This window comes from Protopterus annectens, chromosome 7.part0 (genome assembly GCF_019279795.1).
Source record: "Protopterus annectens isolate FY-2018-M chromosome 7.part0, PAN1.0, whole genome shotgun sequence".
Lineage (NCBI taxonomy): Eukaryota > Metazoa > Chordata > Ceratodontiformes > Protopteridae > Protopterus > Protopterus annectens.
Genome location: NC_056739.1, coordinates 1,728,864,104 through 1,728,889,103, shown reverse-complemented (window position 1 = coordinate 1,728,889,103; position 25,000 = coordinate 1,728,864,104). Strand labels below are relative to the sequence as shown.

At 35.7% G+C, this 25,000-nt stretch overlaps 1 protein-coding gene across 2 annotated transcripts in view; it reads right to left on the bottom strand.

The window, feature by feature from the left end:
- The window catches only part of FES (FES proto-oncogene, tyrosine kinase), a 1,834,337-nt gene that overhangs the window by 285,729 nt on the left and 1,523,608 nt on the right, over positions 1–25,000 (bottom strand). For both annotated transcript variants that reach the window (XM_044078263.1, XM_044078264.1), the window contains exon 13: positions 12,354–12,476. In XM_044078263.1, the coding sequence (XP_043934198.1) occupies positions 12,354–12,476 (123 nt within the window). The remainder of the gene's footprint in view (positions 1–12,353; positions 12,477–25,000) is intronic.

Here is a 25,000-nt window from a genome sequence, read left to right as displayed (position 1 = left end):
TTTAAAATAGAAAATATATAAACTTGAAAAAACTGCTTAAAAATATAGAGGGTTACAGCTTAACTACACCTTATTTCAACAATCCATTGCACTGTAGTATGTTCTGAAAATTAAAATTTCCTAATGGAGTAAAGAATGGTTCATTTCTACATCATGAATTCCTTGAACTTTTAGACTTCGCTGGACTGGATTTTATGCGATTACTTATTAGAGACAATCTTCGTACAATGGATTCCTTAAAACAGAATATAACTTATTTACAGAAGGCTGTTGTTCATGATCTGCTGTTCCCTTCAATGGAAAACTTTTATAAGATAATTTTTCATAGAGCAGACTTGAACTGTATGTATGGAGATCATTACAAGGAAAAAGTGTAAACTTATGAGAGATCAATGCGAATATTTACAGAAACAAGCCTATCCTTTACCCTCTAAGATCATGAGTCCTATAATTGCTATGAAAGTGTGATTTCTCAGCAGGAATTGATCGACACCGACCCAGTACAACACAGGAATTATTCATATATGACTAGAAAATATGGGGGAAAATGATTATGATACCCTCCATAATTAATGAACAACCACAAGGTACTGTACTACTTCAATTCAATGACTTTAAGATGTTTAATTACAGCAATGCCATTATTACAGAACTGCATGGACAGCTTTTTTCCAAGTGGTTTAACTTCACTCCTACAACTAGATTTAATCTGGTAGATATATTTTAAAATTTAAGTTGTTTACCAGAAAGTTAAACTTGAATTTGATTTTAGATAACACTTTGGATAAAAATGGGGTTGAACCTCCGAAACAGAAGAACACTTACAACCTGCCTTTATTACCACCTGTAGCCCTTTTTGAAAAATTATGTGAAGCAGACATTAGGGCTAAAAGTGTTAATTTAGTTATCCAAGTGAAAAGAAAATTGACTAAAGAAGAAGGAGAAGTTAATTTATTTAATTAACAAAGACAAGCTTTGCATAATGAAACCACATAAAGGGGGATGGATTGTTATTATGGACAATTTTGTTTATGTAGGAAAGATGTTGAACTACTTATATGATGTTTTTTTAATATCTTCTTCTTTAAATGAACAGAATATTGCCCTATCACGGATTAGATTTAGATTAGATTTAGATGATATGTTTTTGCAATTTAACTTCTCTATTGACAAGATGAATTATTTAAGGGTTAAGAGGCCCTTTATCCCTTCAATTTTCGGCATTTCACAGATATTTGGCATATACACCTGTGAGGCCAGTAGTTGCAGCAAGGGACTCTAAGACCAAGTCATTAGCTGAATTTGTGTATCATAAGTTAAAGAGCTTCTTTTCTGATAAACCTCATGTATTAATTGACCCTTGGCACCTATTACGAACTTTTGGTGCTTCTGAGTATAGAGATGTTAATTTTTGATGTACTGATGTCAAGGATCTGTTTTTGATAATTTCACAGACCAAGGTATGGAGATATGTATGGAGGCATTGACTATTTGTACTAAATTTGATTATGTCACTCTAAGAGTTTTACATACACTTATGGACTTAGTTTTAAAAAATAACTTGTCTTTTTTGAGGGTGAGTTTTTAAGCAAACTACAGGTGTGGCTATGGGAGCATCAGTTGCACCTGTGTTTGATAATATTGTATTATGATGGTGGGAGGAGAAATTTGTGTTTACATTCCACTATATACATTCATTTATAAATATTTCTGATATATGGATGACATACTAATTTTATGGAGTGGAAGCAATGATACTATTTTGCAGTTTTATAATGTATAAATGCTACTACTTTTTTAGTTTTCACTCACCAGGTAGAATGTGAAGGTTGTAACTATCCAGATTTGGAGTCTGCTACCTGTATAAAAAGATAAAATGAGCAGGCAAAGCGGAGAATTAAAACTTTAACAAACACTAGTACACAACACTAAATAACACAGTGCAAAAAAAAGGTAGAAACGATGCTGGAGCTAGACATATGAGGATGTGTTAAACATATTCTAATAACATTCACTCAGTTTGTGGTATTATTAAGAGTAACTGAAGATTGCTTATGTCGGATGATAAATTTAAGGCTGTCCTTGGAGAGCAGCCCCATTTATATTTTAAAAATGGTACCTCAGTCAAGAGTTATGCTGTGCTATAAAACTTTAAACGTTGAGATGAGGAATCTGGAAAACTTGGATAAGAAAGGTACTTATCCATGCAGAGGGTGTAATGTATGTAGGTACATTAAAGAGAGTTGTTTTACACACCCAGATACAGGACATATTTTTGAGTTTAATTTTTATGCAGATTGTGGCACCAGGGATGAAGTTTATCTGGTGATCAGTGAGGATTGTCAATGTTATTATGTGGGCAAGACAAATTGTTACCTCAGAGATCATATGGGAACATTTATATTAGTATTAGCAAGGGAGATATTAAGAATGCTCTGGGTAAACATGTTGTAAATGTAGACTATATGCATGTGTTTAAATTTCTTGTTTTGGAGTTGTAACATATAACTAATAGGGTTGGTGATGTAAGAACTCATACAGAGAGTCTTGAGACTAAGCAGATTATGTTGTTACAAGCCACAAGGGGTAGAAGTTTAAATAAATATATCCCTTTAAAACTGACTTTAAGATCATGTGGTTTGAGGTAGTAGTTTTAATATGTAAATGTTTTGTTGTGTATTTTAATTAGATCTGATGAAGCACCCTGAGAAAGTGCTTATCCTTCTTCTTCCTTTTATTGCACTGTGTTATTTAGTGTTGTTATAGTGTTTATTAAAGTTTTAATTCTCCACTTTGCCAAATCGTTTTATCTTTTTATACATGGTTATACCTATCTTGATGTTAAATTATATAAGAACAGAGTGAAAAGGAACTTTGAATCTACCATCTATAAGAAACCTATGTACTCTAATTGCCTCCTGCATTATGACAGTTATTATCCTCATTGACAGAAAAAAACTTAGTAAAAGGACAGATGATATGTCTGTCTAGGTTGATAACTGATGATCCTATTCTTACATTACAACTAAGTTAAAATATTTTTTGTACAAAGAAACTATCCTGAAAGTTGATAGTATTTGTTTCGACCTACAGATACACACATTATCCTCCCTTGTTGCATTATCCAACATTGTTATCTATTTGAACCAAAACAGATAAGAATTTTAATAAAACTATGGTTTTGGTTTATGGTAATGGCAGTATGGAAATGACAACTATTTTTGAAAAGAACTGGAGATGTGTGTTTGGCCTTTTTGACCTTACCAGTAAAGTGGGTGATATCCAAACCTGTTTTTTAAAAAGGGTAAGAATCTCAAAAACATTTTTGAAAAAGGAAATAAGAGGTTGACAAGCACAGGTCAATTAATAAAAGGGATGAAGAAATGTGGTTCCCGCAGTAAATGTAGATTTACTAATGAGATTACAAATACTGTGTTGGGTAACTACCCTAGAGTATTAAAAATGCAAAGAACATATGATTGTAATACCCGTGGGGTGGCATAGGTGGCCACATGCTTGTCATGCTCAGTGGTTTACATAGGTAAAACAGAAAAGAGCTTGAAAGTTAGGATCTACCAACACAACCATGCTTTAAAGAAAAAAGACTATACTAATGTCTTGGAAAAGCATTTCAAAGAATCCAAAAACTTCAATAGGTTTATTTTTTTGTATTTTAGAAATGGTTGATTGGAACTTATGGGGAGTTAACTAGTCAGCTTTTTGAGAATTCAGGGAGGTATACTGGCAGGTTTTGTTAAATTCCACCCAAACACCTGGTATTAACAATGGTATTAACAATAGAATTTCATTAACCAGTTCACTAAATCTTAGGGTGGACAAACTTTGAATTTCAGGTATTTATTTTGGGGCTGAGATAAACTGTAATTTAACATGAATGTTATATATGAACTAAAAGGCTTAGTTTTAGTTTTTGAACAACAATTCAGTGTTTTAAATAGTATTTAGGTTATTATGTTATTGTATCCCTAAATGAAAGTACCATTAAGAATTAATTAGGAGTGTGCTAAAGTTGTTTGTGATTGGTTAACTGGATGTTTACATAGTATATTGCTATGGAGTGTTTTAATCTGATGAAGTTCTGTAAAGCAATAAAGAAAGAACAAAATGGGTATTGTAACCTTTGGCAGTTCATTGGTTTAAAAGTTTTTTTTTATTTTTTGCATTTTGAAATTTTCCATCTCTGGGTGCCTTTGCCTATATTTCTCTTCAAATATTTTTGGAACTGCTTTTTTGTATTGATTAGGTTGTCTTACTCCTTTGCATAAATATTGCACCATATTAGATCTCTCTTTCTTTCCCAAGTCCATGTATTTTTAATACCTTTCAAAAATCTCTAGATTTTGTTCTTCATATTTTCACACTTCATCAGTCGCTTCTATTTCTAAACAGTCCAATGTTTCTTGGTCTGTATAATGTTTTTCATGAATCTATCATATTAATGAACACAAATCTGCATTTGAAACTTTTGACAGTTTTTCTTGTGCAAGTATTTTTCTTTCCTCTAATTTTTCTTAATCTTTTTGTATATCTTCTATCTGGAAATTCTCTGCTTCTTGCATAACAGTAACAATACATAATTTGTTTCTTATCCTCAGTAGTCCACTCTATTATCTTTATGACTCTTTTTGGCCTGCCAGTTATTTTTGTGGACTACTACTTCCTTTTACAACAGAGTGGCCATCATCCTCCTGAGTCTGGCCTAGCCTCATTGTAGGAATGTTCCCATGTCCTGAGGATTCTACACTATCATTTTTTCCAGTCCTAGCACCAGTGTGCCTACCAGGACTGAACACTTTTTATCCTGGGGGACTTGTGCACCCAGCTGTCTTTTTTATTTTTTTACTTACTTTTGTCCATGATGTATGCTATATAAAATACAGTCTATATATTAGTGTTGCCTTGGTGAGATTTTGTAAAACTGGGTCTGCCTCATTAAGGTATTCAGCAAGGCTTGAGGATGAACTCAGTTCTAGCAATACTACTCTCCTTTGCTTGCTGACTTTATCAATGTCCATACACTCAAGATATACTCTCCTGGCTCTCTACCAACATAACCAATGAGACTATAATCCTAGGCGACACAAACATTAACTGGACCAGCATTCAATCTCTCACAACCCTCTGAATATAAACCTCTACAAATTCAATCAGCTAATCAACACCACTACCAGACCTACCAAAGATCACTCCTCTGGTAGCACCCTTGATTAGATTCTGGTCTCTCACCCTCATTATATATCCAGTTGTGATACCCTCCCTGACTCCCTCAGTGACCATTATCCCACTTTTGCTCATCGTCACTCCCCCTCCCTACAACTCTCTCCTACCTACATCTCCAAATGCTCCCTAAAACACTTCAACCCCTCCACTTTCTCCAACACACTAAAAAATTTCAACGGGAGCCCCCTAAAAACTCTCCCCCTAGAAAATGCTGTCACCTACTTCAACACCACATTTATAAACCTTTTAGATACCGTTGCTCCATTAAAAACAAGAAGGATTAAACGTAACATTGTCCCTTGGCTAAGCTAAGATACCTTAGTTGTCATGCGCCTCTGAGACAAAGCCCTAAACCATCACCATAAACATAAAACTCCCATCACCCTACATGAATACAGAATACTTCAAAACAGAGTTAAAAAACGTATTTCTTTAGACTGTAAATCCTACTTCTTTTCACTCCAAAACAACCATAGGACAAACCCCAAAAATTTCTGGGATGGTATCACCTCCCTCTTTAACCCTGGTAGAAAGGAATACCCTAGCCCAGACCCCAATACCCCGACAAGGACTTAGCCACCCAATTCAACTCTTTCTTCATTGAGTCAATAACCAAACTAACATCATCCTTCACAAACAACCCTACATCCTCTCCTCTACCTTCCCCTATCTCTTCCTACTCAAATACTCCCACCTCCCAACCTCCTCCCTTCTCTATAAAACCCATCCCCATATCAACTATAAAAAAACTCCTCCAGAACTTAAAACCATGTTCCAACGGCCATGACAACATTCCTTCCTACTTCCTAAAAACAGTTGCCGATGCTATTGCCTTCCCCATCTGCATTCTCATAAATCAATCAATCCAAGAAGGCCATGTACCCCAACTATGGAAAAAGGCATTTATTATTCCACTTCACAAAGGGGGTAACAACTATAATATCTCTAATTTCTGACCTATCGCTATCTTATCACCCATCTCAAAACTTCTTGAAAAGTGTATCCACCTACAACTTTTACCATATCTTATTGACAACCATCTGCTAACTCCCACACAACATGGATTCAGACCTGGCCGTAGCACCACTACTGCCCTCCTCCCCTTCCTAAAAATGGTGAATAAAGCCCATGATTCTGGACACACTGTCTCTACCCTCCTTCTCGATCTTTCTAAGGCCTTTGATACTATCTCTCATAACCTTCTCCTAACTAAACTCACTAACCTAAATCTTTCTCCTTCCTCTATCAACTGGTTTACCAGCTACCTCTCTAACAGGCAGCAAGCCGTCAACTGGAAAAAAGCCTTCTCCCCGTTCCTCAACACTCCCACTGGCAAACCCCAGGGTTCCATATTAGGTCCCCTACTGTTCAATATTTTCATCAATGACTTTCACTGCATCATCCCTAATGCAAACATTATCCAATATGCTGATGACTCAACAATCATCTGCTCTGCCACCTCCGCCTCCACTTTCATAAAACTAACACAAGATGCCTTCTCTTCCACTGTGCAATGGATTCTAGAGAACCATCTGGCACTCGATGCATCAAAAACCAAACTCATGATATTCACCCCCTCAAAAACCACAACATTCGACAAAAACTCATTCTCCATCATCAGTAAGAATAATACTCCTCTTGAAATAGTATCCAGTGCAAAAATGCTTAGAGTACTTATTGACGATCAGCTCAGGTTTGATACCCACCTACAAACAAAATATAAAAAAAAAAAAACCACCAGAAATTAGGCATGCTCTACTGCCACAATCGCTACCTCACCCCCTCTACCAGGCTTGTTCTCTCTACCACATATCTTATTCCTTCTCTCCTTTATGGTGCCCCACTCCTAACTAACTTACAGTCTTCCCTAAAGACAAAAATCTCTTGCTGTTACAACAAAATCTCCAAATTCGCCACTGGATACAGATATTCCACTCATCACTGTACTGCCCTCCACAAACTAAATTGGCTAAAGTTGCCCAATTACCTCACCTACATTCAACTCATACACGCCCGCAAACTCATCTTTAATCCCTCACTTTGCCCCTCCCTTGCCTCTGCTTTTAAAATTCACCTTCCCAAAAGACTCCTAAGAACCAATACCCAAAATCTGATCGAACTGCATAAGCCTGCATGCCCACCTGGCAAATTTCTACTATCTTTCTCCTTAGCATGTCTCTGGAACTCCCTGCCACCTCACCTTCGCATCACTAGCAGCCTCTCTACTTTCAAAACCTTGCTTCATTCTTACCTAACATCCCTCTGGGAATGCTCCTGTTCCCATACCACATGAATCCCCCAGTAACACACTATTTCATACTCCCACTCTCTATCTTCTTCCCCATTCTTCTCTGTACTATCTTTCTCCCCACTCCCTTCCTTACTCCCCTTCCCCCGTTAACTCATCTCTCCCTTACCCCATATACCCAATTCTATCTCTTCCTCCTCCTTCAAATTTTCCTCCACAGAAATACTCATTCTGTAAATATCTTCTTATAGTTGTATTAGATGCAACGTCTGCATTTGCAATCATAGGAATTACATATTTATAAATGTTGTAAATATTCACTTAGAGATCCTTTAATTCTGTTTTTGCATCTTACTAAATTGTACCTTCAGATAGCATTTTTATCTGTACTATTGTTATTCTACACTAATGAAATATTGTTATTTTATTCATTGTATACTGTGAAGATTTTCTCCCCAGGACTCCATTGAAAATGGGCTCTTCTGACCCAGTGGACTATCCTAGCAAACAAACTTCGCTCCTTCTGGACCCTTACTTCTGCTGTGTAGGCACTACAATGAGAAAGAGTGCTACTGGAAACTCCACCTTGGGGTCTGGAAAATTCCTGGCAATGCAGCTTTTATTTCTTCTCTGGAGACGTTCACATCTGGAAATCCCACAGGTCTTACCTCTTGTACTTCAGTGAGTTTTGTAACTTTAGTGGTGGTACTCTTATTGCAGATCCTGCTTCAGCATATGGCAAAGTACCCACTGTCAACATATGGAAAAGGACACACTGTCTTCAATTTATTCTAGATAATTCTTTATAAATAAGAAGGATATATTTGTTTTACCACTGTCAAAAACTGTTAATACACTAACAAATCTAAAAAAAGCTACTTAATGCATGATATTCTCTTCACCGTCACCAAGATGTACTGCAGTTTAAGAGCAGCTGATCAGATAAAAAGAAATAGTACTTCACTGTAACACAACATTTCACTGTTAAGTATCTAAAATATTGATAAAGCTCTTAAACATACTGTCTGTAAGTGATATAAATCAGTGCCTGGTAATAAGTCAAGTTGTAGTTATCTTCAGAAAGCACCACAGGTTTTCATGGCTCATCATTTGGAATCTGTTACTGGTTGATAAACACTATTAAACATTTTGGCACCACTAGGAGCCACATTGGTTTCTGCCTGTCTTCATTGACACAAAAAGTGTAGAGAAAGGTGTTTGAAGGAATTGCAAAATGAACTCTTTCTGTGTGTACTGCCATGGTAAAGTAATGCATGAAAAACGTTCATTTACCATGACAAACTAACAGTTATTATTGTTTGCTGAGCTCTTGCCTGATAGAGGGATACCTAAGACAGAAGTCAACTTTTTTTTTCCAAAATTCAAAAACAAATTCACACGTAATCTAGCAGAATCTGCAACTTCATGACCAAGGTTCTACTCATCATTTTTGCATCATATCACAATATTCCTACAAACATTCCGTGCACCCATAGTGTCAGAAGAGGCCTATTGGTGTTTAAAGTGCTGAGTGTAAAACGGGGAAGGAGCATTGAGAAATCTGATCAGCATATTGGAAACCTTTGCAATTTTGCTTATTGTATTAACAACACTAACTATTTTGGTTAGAAGTATTCCAGAATGTGTTGAAACTGAGGACGTCTGCATGACACTGATTTTCTAGAAAACAAAGCCGATATAACAGGTGGTTAATTCAGCACATAACTTATTTATCCACACTTTTCAGCAGTTTCTTGAGTTTCTGCATGGCAAAAGTCTTCGGACATAAAGTGTTTCAATTTGCACAAAAGTGAAATTCACCTAGACATCTAATACACAAAACATACTGGATAGCAACAAGAAATGTCTCCCCTTGCATAACTGGAATGTTTTTGTATAATTACTATTTTTTGGTGGAACATACATCATAAATGGAATTACTTATCTTGTTCACTACTATTTTATGCACTTTGATAGAAATATCAAATATCAGTTTATTATCTTTTATTAGGGTCTCTGAAACAGTACGGAAAAATATGTTATTCTAGCACCAAAGAACCTTTATTAAGCCAATATCACCAATATTTCTTGATATACTTCAATTTCTGCTTCAGCCTCAAGGAGTTAATTAAAGGTTTGCTTCTACAGTCAACAAACAAAGTAATCTTTTCACCACTGAAGATCTTTAAACGGAAGTCAGTGGGGCAAATAACTTCCACAGTTGATTGCATGCCTCTCTGCTTAATGCATCTGCCTACAATTAATCTGGAAATTCACAGTCATACATACAAGCCATTATAGGATCTCTCTCCAAGCATGGTATTTTGTTTTAACAGATCTCACATAAAGTACGGATTTTTACTGGGTCAGCTGTACAGCCTTTAGACTGCATTTTACTACATTATAGTCTCAGGGCTTTTTCCTGATTAAGGATAATCCCAGCCAAGCTATCCTGTACAGGCATATACTAGGTCTAAAGCACATGCACAATCAAAGGCCTCTGCTCCTCCAACGTCTCACTGCAGCCTGAGTGGGAGGGACTCCCATGTTCCATAGTATCTCCATGTGCAGAGTCATGTTTATCTTGTGCAGAGAAAAGCATGCAAGTGATGCACATCAGGTGCTAAGTTACACTAGTGTACACAAACGTGCATGTCTGATAAGTGTGGTGCATGCAGAAGAGAGGTCTACACTGAGCATGGTGATGGCATCAGGCCATCTTACCTAAGGGTACAATCCTGCATCAATTATTTAAACTTCTAGTAGACATCAAGCATCTGCTTGGTGTCAGTGCCCTAAGATATAACTTCTGTTGGGGGACAGAGTGACAGCCATGCTCTCCTCAACTTTGTGCCCAGTTTGTCCGACTCTGTAACAAGGTGAATCAAGGGGGCCACTCCTTAGGATCAGTCTGGGTGGCTTCATGCTGCAACAGATCAACCTAGGAATGCACAATGCCAGCAATACAGAATGCAGCCCCTAAGGTGGGAGCCAAAGACATGCCTCTTCTGGTCCCCTCTTCTGCTGTGGCAAGAAAGAGCTCAGTCTTCAGTCCTTGCTACCTGACAATTAACTCACGGTCTATGGAGACCTGAAAGACTTGCATACAGAAAAGCTAGCCTCAGAACTACATCTGAACTTCAGTCTTATGGAAATAGTTTAACCTATGCCATGGCAGCAAGGTGGACTATACTGCAGTTCCCTCATGCAAGGGGTTCTGAACTGCTGTCATATTTTTGGTAATAAACTAGGCCAAACTATTCTCCCTAGAGCATTAACAAGTAGCAAGACAGAACATCAGACACTTGAGCCAGTGACTGATACACTGGTAATGTTTATGTGGGTTTTGTAACTTACGGACACAGTGTCACTGCAGTTTATAAGTCAAAAGCTTTACCAATGATAGTTAGGGTTGTGATCTAGACTATGTGACTGTTAAAAAAATCCAGTTCTGTGGCTAGAAGTGCATGAATAGCCAATGAGTAACGTAATAGCTTGTGCTGGCCCTATGTGTGTACACCTCTAAGCATGGTATCTTTTGTAAAATTGTCAAATCTGATTAGTGTAAAGAAGAAACCAGAGAATGGGTCTCTCAAAAAAGAAAAAAAAACTGCAAGTCTTTGTAATCGAACTGCATAAATGCAATGACAAACACTGGAATCATTTGATTGGCAACCACAGAAGATAAAAAGTAAGTAATGAATACACACCCCCCCCCCCCCCAAATCCCATGCTATTTATTTATATCAACTTCAAGATCAATCGTTCTCAAGGAAATGAGAATTCCTTGAGATACTGCAATCTTGGTCTTTCGAGAAATATCCTGGAATCGCACAATAATGATCAAGGTTTAGACTGTTATCACTAGTGTATGAAAAACATGCCTGGCTCCCCAACAAAGGATTCATCATGAAGGGCGTTTGATGTCAGATTTCATAATAGAAGCATAATTGAATCATGCATATTCCAGGGAATGAATACATGCACATTTTAAGCCTTTGTTTGACTGCTACAGTATTAAAGACATAACAATAATGATGTCAGTCCATTTCATTAATTTACTTTTTGCTGACTGGAATATACAGCACTGATAACAATGTCTCTTTTTCAGTATTTCATGTTTAGAGTGACATTTACGCAATCTATGTCACTGCTGACATTTCAGTACTAGCCTGACAATAAGACAACACTAAAATCTAGATTTGTTCAATAGCAGATGCATAGAAAACAAACATCACTGACCACAACAAAACAGTGAATGCCAACGTGACCTTAAAAAATAGATAAAATGTGGTGTGAATGTGCTTCTCATTAATACAATACCATTTAAAATGACAGAACTGCATGGCATGAAGCCAGCTCTGAACAGAGACTAAAACTCATTATCTTTTGGTGCATGGGGAAATATTTCTAACGTACCTCAGACATCACTACCGTCAGAAATACATTTTGGACAAGAACTACTTAACATTTTTTATATGACAGACTGCTTAAAGTTATTGAGTAATACATACTTTTGGGAAGATGGAAGATAAAAGAGGCCACTACTTTTGAGATTCCTTTTCATAAAGAAAATAAGTGAAAGCACATTTTGCAGACATATTAGAATTAATAGGACAACTGAGACATAAAAGTGTTATGATCAGTCTTATTAGAAGACTATCTGGGATGCCGTTACTAAACATCACTGTCAGATGACTGACATCTGAGATGTAACATGGATGCCAGCTCATTTATGGAGGTTGAAATGCAGACACATTAAGTAACATTTACAGTGCAGCTGGAGCTAACACACATTAAGTAAAAGATGATATTTGACGAATAACATTTGAAGACTCCAGTTGGAAGCATTCAGTACACTTACCTTGGGGATTGCTTTGCTCAGAGTAATACCACTTTTCTTGGTGACTGGCTGCTTTGACTTCAGCAGACTATCAATCAGCAGAGGAATGGTGCTGTACCCTTCTCCGTCAAATTTATATAAGTTCTGTGGAATTCAAGGAGAAATTCAAGTTCTGCGGATGCTTTAAAAACCAATACAATTCTCTACATGTATGCATTACAAGATACATAAACATAAAAAGCTCAGTAATCATAGATTAAAATGCAGTCCTGATGAAGTAACTTACTTTTTTCTGTAGTCCCAGTTCGTATTTTTATGCAAAATCATATATTTTTTTCTAAGCATCCTGAACTATATTGAAAAATATCAATTTATTATGAATGTACCTTAAAGAAAACAAAAATTATATGTCCAAAGTCCTGATTTTCAGATGTTGGTTAGATGGTTTAATTTTGTCTTTCAGATTATATGAGAAGATATGGATTAACTGACATGGAAACATCAGTAAACATACAGAGTTGGCTGCATAGTTTTTTTAATTCATGCAGTTCTTGAGACAGAGACACAGGAGGCCACAATGAATCGAAACAAAATACAGCCAAATTGTTTTTTATTGTGATCAGCAGAGCAGCATGAAAATATTACATAATACAACAATCATAATAAACATATAAGACATATTTTAATTCTTCTGCGCACTATTTTATTTCTGTTTTCGCTTCTTATACATTGAGTCTGGAGCATGGCTGAGGGTACAAAGAAAAGATCATTAATTTCAACATTTGGCTGAATAAATGGTGTAATTTGGGGGGGGGGGCAATATCTGTCAGCTGCATAGCCCTATTTGCTTTGCCAAAGACAGCTTTTACCTCTCATCACAAGGCTTCTGCACAACGGCTAAAGCTCTTGCTGCTCCCATAATGCTTTTTTTAGTCCAGTTAATAGATCTCCCAACCTAAAAAATAAAACAAATAAAGAACCAGACAACATGAGGGTAATGCTGACCAACAGCAAGAGTCTAAACAGCAAACTGACTGACCTTGAGGCCCTCCAGTATTTGGAGCACATTTATGTGTATATTGTTACTTAAACTAGTTTTAAAAATGCAGAAAGCTCTCCCTCACTTTACTAGATCAGGGTTTTGCACTGCGAAGCCTTTAGACTCAATAGGAACTATGGTCGAGTATTCATATTTGTTAAAGGTCATATTACTTTGAGACAGACTCCTAGAGACCAACAAACTGAACTTATTGAAATACAAATCACATTAAATAAAACTATCAATCAGATCATATCATAATACAGAACCTCCTCAATGCCCCCTGAAAACCATGTTTGATTCCTAAATATACTGGCTGAATTTCAAATACACATGAACTCCATCATCCTGGGAGACTAACTACCTTTTCATAAACTGGAATACCTATACCTTACATGTATGTTATATCCCGAATTTTTCTTTTTTTCTTTTTTAATCAGCTTTATTGCATTATTACTTGTGACGTAAGCAAATCTGCATATATATAAAAGCAATCAAACTGTATTAACAAGTTCCCGTTTACAAACATTATACTTCACACATACTGCTATATACCATATAATCTAAAAAATATTACATAAATAACCCCCCTTTCTACACAAGAAACATCTTTATTAAGCCATAATTTATGACACAGGCAATCATACATTTTCATAAAAGAAAACAAACCACACTGACACAATCCCAGTTGCCAAGCATTTTATATCACAAACCATAATGACACACTCCCAGTTGCAAACATTATTTATACATCACTTATAATCTACCCAATCATTTTCAGTCAAACATTACATAGCTCATTTAAGTCCTGCCTTCTTTTAAACCTCATTCCTCCCTTGTATGTATTGTTCCCACAATTACCATTTTTTCCTCTGTAGTTTGCTCCTACACTTTTCCAAATTTCAAACTTTTGAAAGTCAAAAAACAAACCACAATCCAAAAATCGGCCTCGGTTGCAACAAGATGAAGAAAGATAAAAAAAATTTAAATAAGCAACTAAGAAGTGCTTACAGAAAGAACTTTAATTTAACAAATAAAAATAAAAATAAATCAGATACAGCCAGTGAATCAAGCGCTTTCGTCTCCAACCATTTGGAGACTTTATCAAGACAGCGCATGCCCCAACTGACAGCAAATTTATAATATAAAGTTAATTAATGAACCAATCAACATCCGGGGTTCATGAATAATTCATGAGCAATGACTATTCCTACAATTTACATCTAATAATGTCAGATAATCACACATAAAACATTCATCATCCTAAATATTACCCACTATAACACATATAAATACATAACTATAAAATACATTATTAAAATAAAAATATGTGTAAATAAAATCTAATAAAACCTCAACATTTCCTATATGTTGTACACTTCAAATAACCCTAATATATTGTAATATAAATGAATAAATACATGTATAAATAAATACATAATAGATACAGTATAAAATTCACCAATGTGTATATATATATATATATATATATATATATATATATATATATAAAAAACATAAAATTAATGCATATGTTTCAACTATTAAAAATTACAAGCACATTTCTTTAAAAGCATCATCTGTCTAAAGCTTTTAATCTTAAAAAGCAAGTAATTGCAACAGATTCATTTAAGCCTGGCCATTGAGTTGCATTCGTTTTCAACTGACATATGGCCTCACTTTTCTCCAAATATAAAGTCCAAGGTCCACCTCTTAGGTCTAGTTCAATAACTTCAATAACAGTAAATTTAAAATCATGTCCGGGCCATTCCATATAATGTTTTGCAAGGGCATTGGTTTCTTTTTGCAGTCTGATATCCCTCAGATGTTCATAAATATGGTTTTTAAGTTTCCTTTCTGTCTTTCCAATATAAAAACAAGCACATTTGGAACAGAAAGCACAATAAACCACCTTCTCAGTATAACAGCTGCACTTTTTTTGTAAATAGACCTTTATACCATTTATGTTAAACTTTGACCCTTCCTTAATATGTTGACAATAATTGCATGTCCCACACTTCTTCATATGGCCCCCATTCCGAATCTGGTAGCTCCTTTCAAAGATGTTCTTTAAGGTTTGTCCCTTTCTATATACCACAATAGGCTTCTCACTTATGCATTGTCTAATGTCATTGCTTGAGGTCAAAATTATCCAATTTTTATCCAAAATCCTGAACATTTCTTTACTGTCAAGATTATAAGAAGTGATAAAGGCAGAACGAAACTTCCCATCTGCTTGCACTTGTTCAACAGGTGTCATAACATTCACATTAACATTGCTGTCTGCATTAACGGAACCAACATTCAAATTTAAAACCATATAACTGTTCCCTTCATTGCCAGAGTGCACCATCTCCGAATTCAATATAGCATGATAAAACCCTCTCTCTCTCTTATTAACTACTTCCAACATTAAGTTGTTAATTAAGTCCAAAGGGTATTCTCTTTTAAGAAACATATCTTCAACAGTTCACATTCATCCAAAAAAGAGTCGAAAATAGACACCATCCGAGCAGCTCTAACAAACTGTCCCTTAACAACTGCTCTTTTTTGTTTGAAGGGATGGCTACTTTCAAAATGTAAAAAACTGTTTGAATACGTTTCCTTCCTTTAAATACATGACTCAAAATTCCTTAAGACTGTATTTTTTGTCAGTTTAACATCCAAATATGAGATTTCATTGGGATCGATATTATGGGTGAACCTTAAAAAGGCTGTTGAATTATTCATGTGAGTTAAAAATTCATTAATAATCTCACTTGGTCCATCCCAAAATATAAAAATATCATCCAAAAATCTCACAAACATTTTACAATATTGATAATAAATTGAATTAATAACAAACTTTTTCTCCCATTGTAGCATCACCAAAGTAGAGTACAAACCACCACATGGAGAACCCATAGCAACACCAACTGCTTGGATAAAAAATTCACCATTAAAAAATAAACAGTTATTTTTCAACACAAGTTCAAATAGTTGTTCCTATACATTCATTTTTGGTTGTGATACTCCTTTTTCCAATAAATAGTCACATGCCCATTCAATACCAGTGTCATGGGGTACTGAGGTGTACAAATCCTTCACATCAATGGTGATGAATACACCTGTCTCACTGTATTCTAAATTATTAACCCTTTCTAAAAAATCCCATGAATCCTTACAAATAATAGATTCTTCACTAACAAAACATTTCAAATTAATATCCAAGTATTTTGATATGGGATAAGTGATAGAACCATGCCCATTCACTATAAGGCTCATAGGTGGATTTACCATATTCTTGTGTAGTTTTGGTAATCCAAATATACAAGGAGTTTTTGGATGGTGCACTGACAGGTAATTGTACTCATCTATAGAAATTGAGCCTTCAATAAAGAGGTCCATTAATTCATTTTTAACTTTGTTATAAATGCCATTTAACTCATTAATAGAGATTTTTCTATATGCATCACTCAAGAGAATATTGTTCATCCTTGTGTTATAATCATCTAGGTTCATAATGACAATACCACCACCTTTATCTGGTTTTATAATCTGCACATTTGATCAAACATCACTAATGCAGGGTGTAGGGGTGGGTTGAACGTACTTGAAATGTGCAAAGGTTTACTTACATATTCAACAGATTTAAAAAGGACATTTAAATTCAACTTTCTAACAAAATGTCTGATATCAATTAATGTTTGTGCAATGTTAAAATTTTTGGCTGGGATAAATGATAAAATTCTAGAAAATAAATCACAATCATTAACATCAAAAATACATGAAGAAAAATTGTATACATTAAAATAATTTCCAGAATTTTTTAAAATAACACAATTATTCAACATATGCTCATTCGAATTTGATTCCATTCCCGATATCCCCCACCCCACTGATAATACATTTGTCCCCCTCGACCCCTGTTTGCAGGAAAAGTCCCTTGATTCTGTACATTCTGGTTGTTTCTGTCTCTCAGTCTTTCTGATCTCCTCAGTGGGGGAAAGTTGTATTGATCTAAAAAATGTTCCTCATTATTCCCAGAGGCTCCATCATTATAGTTATGGTTCTCCATATTCCAAGCTTGTGACCGAGGACGGTGGGGATAAGCTGTGTTTGAACAATATTGAGCCCTATCCCTCCCTAAAAAATTCTAGAAATGATTTTAATTGAATTTAAATGTCCTTTTTAAATCTGTTGAATATGTAAGTAACCCTTTGCACATTTCAAGTATGTTCAACCCACCCCTACACCCTGTGTTAGCGATATTTGATAAAATGTGTGAAATAGATGTTAGAAATATGCACAGAAATGCACGCTCACCTAACTTAAGTAAAAGTGAGATGGATGGTCTAAACAAACTTAGGTCTAATAGAGATGTGCGGATTATAAAACCAGATAAATGTGGTGGTATTGTCATTATGGACCTAGATGATTATAACACAAGGATGAACAATATTCTCTTGAGTGATGCATATAGAAAAATCTCTATTAATGAGTTAAATGGCATTTATAACAAAGTTAAAAATGAATTAATGGACCTCTTTATTGAAGGCTCAATTTCTATAGATGAGTACAATTACCTGTCAGGGTACCATCCAAAAACTCCTTGTATATTTAGATTACCAAAACTACACAAGAATATGGTTGATCCACCTATGCGCCCTATAGTGAATGGGTGTGGTTCTATCACTTATCCCATAGCAAAATACTTGGATATTAATTTGAAATGTTTTGTTAGTTTAGAAACTATTATTTGTAAGGATTCATGGGATTTTTTTTTAGAAAGGGTTAATAATTTAGAATACAGTGAGATAGGTGTATTCATCACCACTGATGTGAAGGATTTGTACACCTCAATACCCCATGATACTGGTATTGAATAGGCATGTGACTATTTATTGGAAAAAGGAGTATCACAACCAAAAATGAATGTATACGAACAACTATTTGAACTTGTGTTGAAAAATAACTGTATATTTTTTAATGGTGAATTTTTTATCCAAGCAGTTGGTGTTGCTATGGGTTCTCCATGTGGTGGTTTGTACTCTAATTTGGTGATGCTACAATGGGAGAAAAAGTTTGTTATTAATTCAGTTTATTATCAATATTGTAAAATGTATGTGAGATTTTTGGATGATATTTTTATATTTTGGGATGGACCAAGTGAGATGATTAATGGATTGTTAACTCACATGAATAATTCAACAGCCTTTTTAGGGTTCACCCATAATATTGATCCCAATGAAATCTCATATTTGGATGTTAAACTGACAAAAAATACAGTCTTAAGGAATTTTGAGTCATGTATTTATATGAAGGAAACGTATTGAAACAGTTTTTTACATTTTGAAAGTAGCCATCCCTTCAAACAAAAAAGAGCAGTTGTTAAGGGACAGTTTGTTAGAGCTGCTCGGATGGTGTCTAGTTTCGACTCTTTTTTCGATGAATGTGAACTGTTGAAAGATATGTTTCTTAAAAGAGAATACCCATTGGATTAACAACTTAATGTTGGAAGTAGTTAATAAGAGAGAGAGGGTTTTATCATGCTATATTGAATTCGAAGATGGTGCACTCTGGCAATGAAGGGAACAGTTATATGGTTTTAAATTTGAATGTTGGTTCTGTTAATATGGACAGCAATGTTAATGTGAATGTTATGACACCTGTTGAACAAGTGCAAGCAAATGGGAAGTTTCGTTCAGCTTTTATCACTTCTTATAATCTTGACAGTAAAGAAATGTTCAGGATTTTGGATAAAAATTGGATAATTTTGACCTCAAGCAATGCATAAGTGAGAAGCCTATTGTGGTATATATAGAAAGGGACAAACCTTAAAGAGCATCTTTGAAAGGAGTTACCAGATTCGGAAAGGGGGCCATATGAAGAAGTGTGGGACATGCAATTATTGCCAACATATTAAGGAAGGGTCAAAATTTAACATAAATGGTATAAAGGTCTATTTACAAAAAAAGTGCAGCTGTTATACTGAGAAGGTGGTTTATTGTGCTTTCTGTTCCAAATGTGCTTGTTTTTATATTGGAAAGTCAGAAAGGAAACTTAAAAACTGTATTTATGAACATCTGAGGGATGTAAACAAATTCTAAACTCACCCAGATAAAGGTATTAACCTGACAGTTCCTACCAGAACAAAACAAAATGGGAAGTTTGAGAGCAAACCAGCCTCGTGGTCAGAATGTATAAATAAACAATACAATAAAAGAAAAAAGCTTATCAGAATATACAGCAAAACGAAAGACCAAGAAACAAAATCAATATAAAAAATTATCAAAAGTACTGAAAAATACCATCAGGAAAACAAAGGCATCCCATGAACTTAAGAGTGGCATCTGAAGTTAAGGCAATTACAAATCCTTCTTTACTTACATCAGGACATTAAGACCTAACATCTAACATTGCTCCAAGCTTACTGGGTTATCAGGCTACAGGGAGAATTTATGCACCACAATGTGAAATCAGTCAATCAACATCACCAGAAGAGATGCAGATGTTAGGCGATACTAGCATTATAGTTTACGATGTCTTAAGTGAGCCTGATGCTGAAATATAACCTGCTGTGCATGAATATCATGGCTTTAACATTTTAATTATAACCAGGAATTTATTAGGATGAACATTTTAAGTTATTTAGCAAAGGATTCTTTTTTTGTCCCTAAAATTTAAGTTTGATATAGAAGATATCCATGTGGACTTAAAACTTTATGTGCACAAATTAAACTTGAAAGTTCTATTCAATGAACACCCAGATACACCAGATCATGGTAATACGTTTAGTAGAGCTAGTACCTATGACCCCCCACTACACCCCACATTGTCCTTATCTGAATGTGAACATGATATCAGGAAATTTGTGAAGCAATTGTTGGGCCCAGTGGTTACCAACTTAACTAAAGAGGAAAGTTTTTTTAAGGAATGAATTAGTAAAAAATCATGACCTTAGACTAATGAAGCCTGACAAAGGAGCAGGGTTTGTTTTGATTGATACTGTTGATTATTTGACCACGATGTATGACTTGCCTAAAAATGAGACTCAATATACTAGAGTTTCAAAGAATGAGATTCACATTTTTATCACAAGATGAATTTATTCCTTAAGGACTTGGTGATCAAGTGATGATTGACTACAGTTTATATACATTTTTGGTTGCAGAACACCAGGTAGTTTTAACGATACTTGGAATACCTAAAATATGCAATATTCATGATCCACCTATGTGTCCCATAGTATCTGCAGCTGGATCAAAAACTCATTCCCTAGCTGTATAAATCAATGGCACTCTAAAGTATTTTTTTTTTTTAATTCCATATATCTGTAAAGATTCATGGGACTTCCTGGGACATATAAAACAGGAATTTTACCATAACGAATGGTTGGTGGTTACTACTGATGTTGTTGTTGTTGTGTCTTTCGGCTTTTCCCGGTTAGGGGTCGCTACAGCAGAACTCCAGTCCGCTAATGATTGTCAGTAGATTTTTACGTGCCGAGTTGCCAGTTTTGACGCACAACCTTCAACGAAGGTACACCCATTCACGCATGTCTCCACACAGACGACGCTCTAGCTGAGAATTGAACAGGACGTCTTACTGTGAGGCGACAACGCTACCAGAGCACCACCACCGCAATATGGTGGTTACTACTGATGTTGCTGATTTATTTTCATGCATACCTTACCACATAGGTATTGAACGTTTTAGAGAAGCTTGTTTGCAATGTGCAACTTTACCAAATACAAAAATTAATATTCTGGTTGAATTTATGGAAATGGTTTTACAATATAATTTCCTCTATTTTGAGGGGGAATATTTCAGACAGGTAGCACGAGTAGCTATGGGGGTGGTGTGTACACCCCAATACACTAATACAGTACTATGGTATTGGGAACAACATCAAGTGTTTCTTTCTGAATATATGCACTATGTGGTAACCTTTGTATGCTTTTTAGATGATATATGTGTAATTTGGAAGGGTAATGTGCCTCAGTTCATTGAATTTGTAACCTATTTAAACTGAACCACTGAATTTTTTAAAATATACATTTAATTATTCACAGGAGTCTATTAATTATTTAGATGTAACACTATCGAAGGATACTGAAGCGTGTACTTTTATATCAAAGTTATATAGAAAGCTGACGTTCTCCAATAATTTTTTGTATTTTTCTAGCAACCATCCTTATTATCAAAAAAGGAGCCTTGTTAAAGGGCAGATGGACAGAATTTCTAGAATTATACCTGGTGATGTCTGTTTCTTAACAGAAATTAATAAATTCATTGATATATTTTCCAGAAGAGGGTATCCACCTAGTATGATTGAAGAGATTAAGAAAGTGGTGTGTATGAAACAAACAAGTAGCTTCCCCCCATTTTGGTTAAAGGGATTAACAAAGAAGTTAATAATGATAATAATATAAGTAACTATGCACATACCATGGTTATTAAATATAGCAATGGCTCGAATTCCATTAAGTATATAGTGAAGAATAATTGGAAACTTATAGAAAGCGATGGTTGTATTAATAGAGCATTAGGTGATGGTCCTCAATTTACTTTCAAAAGACATCTGAATTTGAAGGAGAAGTTAGAAAGGAGTAATCCTTGTAGCGAATTAAAGGGCTCTTGCAGAAACAATAAGGGCATGATAAAATGTGGATCATGCCAACAATTTAAATATATTTTCGAGGGATGAGTTTTAAAATTAGAAACAAGACCTTTAGAGTTCAAACTGTACAAAACTAGTGATTGATTGTAATATGACTGGAGTGGTTTACATAGTCTTTTGTGATTTCTGCCATTAATTTTACAATGGAAAGGGCTTTAAAAAAGGCATGTTTATGAACATCACTATGAAACAAAATGTCAAAAGGATAATAATGCTATATATAGAAATAAATAATATTGTGGAAGTAGCAAACGTTTTTTATTTTTTATCATAAAACAGGTTTTACCTAACCCTAGAGGGGTGCATGCAAGGACACCTTGAGGTACCTTGAACTATTGTGGCAGCTAGGACTAGATGCAAGCACCCCACCAGGTTTAAATGATATGCTGTCACTAAGCAGTGTGCTTAAAAGCAGCTACATGTAGAGCTGCTAAGAATTACATTCATATGTTGAGAATGCTTTTATATATTCAAATATTTATGTAGAATAAGTATTTTAGACTTGGTATTTATTTGATTAGTCTAAGGAAGATATATGTTTTAATTGTTTAATTGTTTAATTATTTAATTGTTTAGTATTTAAGCAGTACCTGATTGATGTATGTTTGTTCTGAAGAAGTCCTACTAGTAAAGGGGATGAAAGTGCATAATGTTTAGCTATTAAAAGCTTAAACATCAGTTTGTGGCTTGAGCTTCATTCATTCTTTGGTAATGACATGCCAATTCTACAAGGCTGGGCTGTTACCTTGGTCTTACTTTGGTTACCTTTTATATCTCCAGAAATCAAACAGTTCAATGAGCACTAGAACCAGATCTCTGAAGCTTCTTCTTCTTCTTTTGGCTGCTTCTGTTAGGGGTCGCCACAGCAGATCAACTGTTTCCATTTCTTCCTGTCCTCTGCATCTTGCTCTGTCACACCAACCACCTGCATGTCCTCTCTCACCACATCCATAAACCTTAACTTTGGCCTCCCTCTTTTCCTGTTACCTGGCAGCTTCATCCTTAGCATCTTTTTCCCAATATACTCTGCATCCCTCCTCAGCACATGTCCAAACAAACATAATCTTGCCTCTCTGGCTTTGTCTCCAAACCTTCCAACCTGGGCTGTGCCTCTAATATACTTATTCCTAATCCTGTCCATCCTCGTTACACCCAGTGCAAATCTTAACATCTTCAACTCTGCCACGTCAAGCTCTGACTCCTGCCTTTTTGTCAATGCCACTGTCTCCAACCCATATAACATAGCTGGTCTCACTATCCTCTCGTAGACCTTCCCTTTCACTCTTACTGGTACTTGTCTATCACAAATCACTCCTGACACTCTTCTCCACCCACTCCATTCTGCCTGTACACTCTTCTTCACCTCTCTTCCACACTCACCATTACTCTGAACTGCTGATACCAAGTACTTAAACTAATTCACCTTCGCCACCTCTACTCCCTGCATCCTCACCATTCCTCTATCCTCCCTCTCATTCACACACACATATATTCTGTCTTAGTCCTGCTGACCTTCATTCCTCTTCTCTCTAGAGCATATCTCCACCTCTCCAGGGTCTCCTCTACCTGTTCCCTACTCTCAATACAGATCACAATGTCATCTGCAAACATCATAGTCCATGGGGACTCCTGTCTGATCTCGTCTGTCAACCTGTCCATCACCATTGCAAATAAGAAAGGGCTCAGAGCTGATCCTTGATGTAATCCCATCTCCACCTTAAATGCATCTGTCACTCCCCCTGCAGACCTCACCGCTGTCACACTACCTTCGTACATATCCTGTACCACTCTTACATACTTCTCTGACACTCCTGACTTCCTCATACAATACCACAACTCCTCTCTAGGCACCCTGTCATATGCTTTCTTTAAATCCACAAAGACACAATGCAACTCCTTCTGACCTTCTCTGTACTTCTCCATCAACACTCTCAGAGCAAACATCGCATCTGTAGTGCTCTTTCCTGGCATGAAACCATACTGCTGATCACTAATCATCACCTCCCTTCTTAACCTAGCTTCCACTACTCTTTCCCATAACTTCATGCTGTGACTGATAAGTTTAATCCCTATGTGGTTACTACAGCTCAACTACAGCTCTGCACATCACCCTTATTCTTAAAAATCGGTACCAAAACACTTTTTCTCCATTCCTCAGGCATCATCTCACTTTCCAAGATTTCATTAAACAATCTAGTTAAAAGCTCCACTGCCATTTCACCTAAACACCTCCATGCATCCACAGGTATGTCATCTAGACCAAGAGCCTTTCTGTTCTTCATCTTCTTCATAGCTATCCTTACTTCCTCCTTGCTAATGCACTGTTCTTCATGATTCACTATCCGCACATCATCCAACCTTCTCTCCCTCTCATTCTCTTCATTCATCAACCCCTCAAAGTACTCTTTCCATCTGCTCAACACACTCTCCTCGCTTGTGAGTACGTTTCCCTCATTATCCTTTATCACCCTTACCTGCCTCTCTGAACCTGCCTCAGCAAATAAATTATGGTGGAGAGACAGATTTGTTACATAACAACTACCCCTTCTCTAAAAAAAATTCCATTCCAGATCAAGCAAACGAGATATAGTCTGAGGGTGGGTACTAACAAGGAGAAAATGGTCATACTGTTTTTTTTTTTTTTTATGACTATGATTCTAGCATGCTGATATACAAATAGATACGTGTAGAAAGTTAAATCTATGTTTATATATATATATATATATATATATATATATATATATATATATATATATATATATATATGGGTCCACTTTGTAATTTTGAAATACTAAAATCTCGAATTTCAGTATTCCGAAACCACAAAGCCGAAAACCCAAACACAACTCACAAACTTGAAAACACACAACCGCGAAATTTAAAATCCCGTACCCACGCTACATATACAGGACACACATAAACATACACAAAACTCCCCCCCCCACAATCAAACTAATCTAAACTACA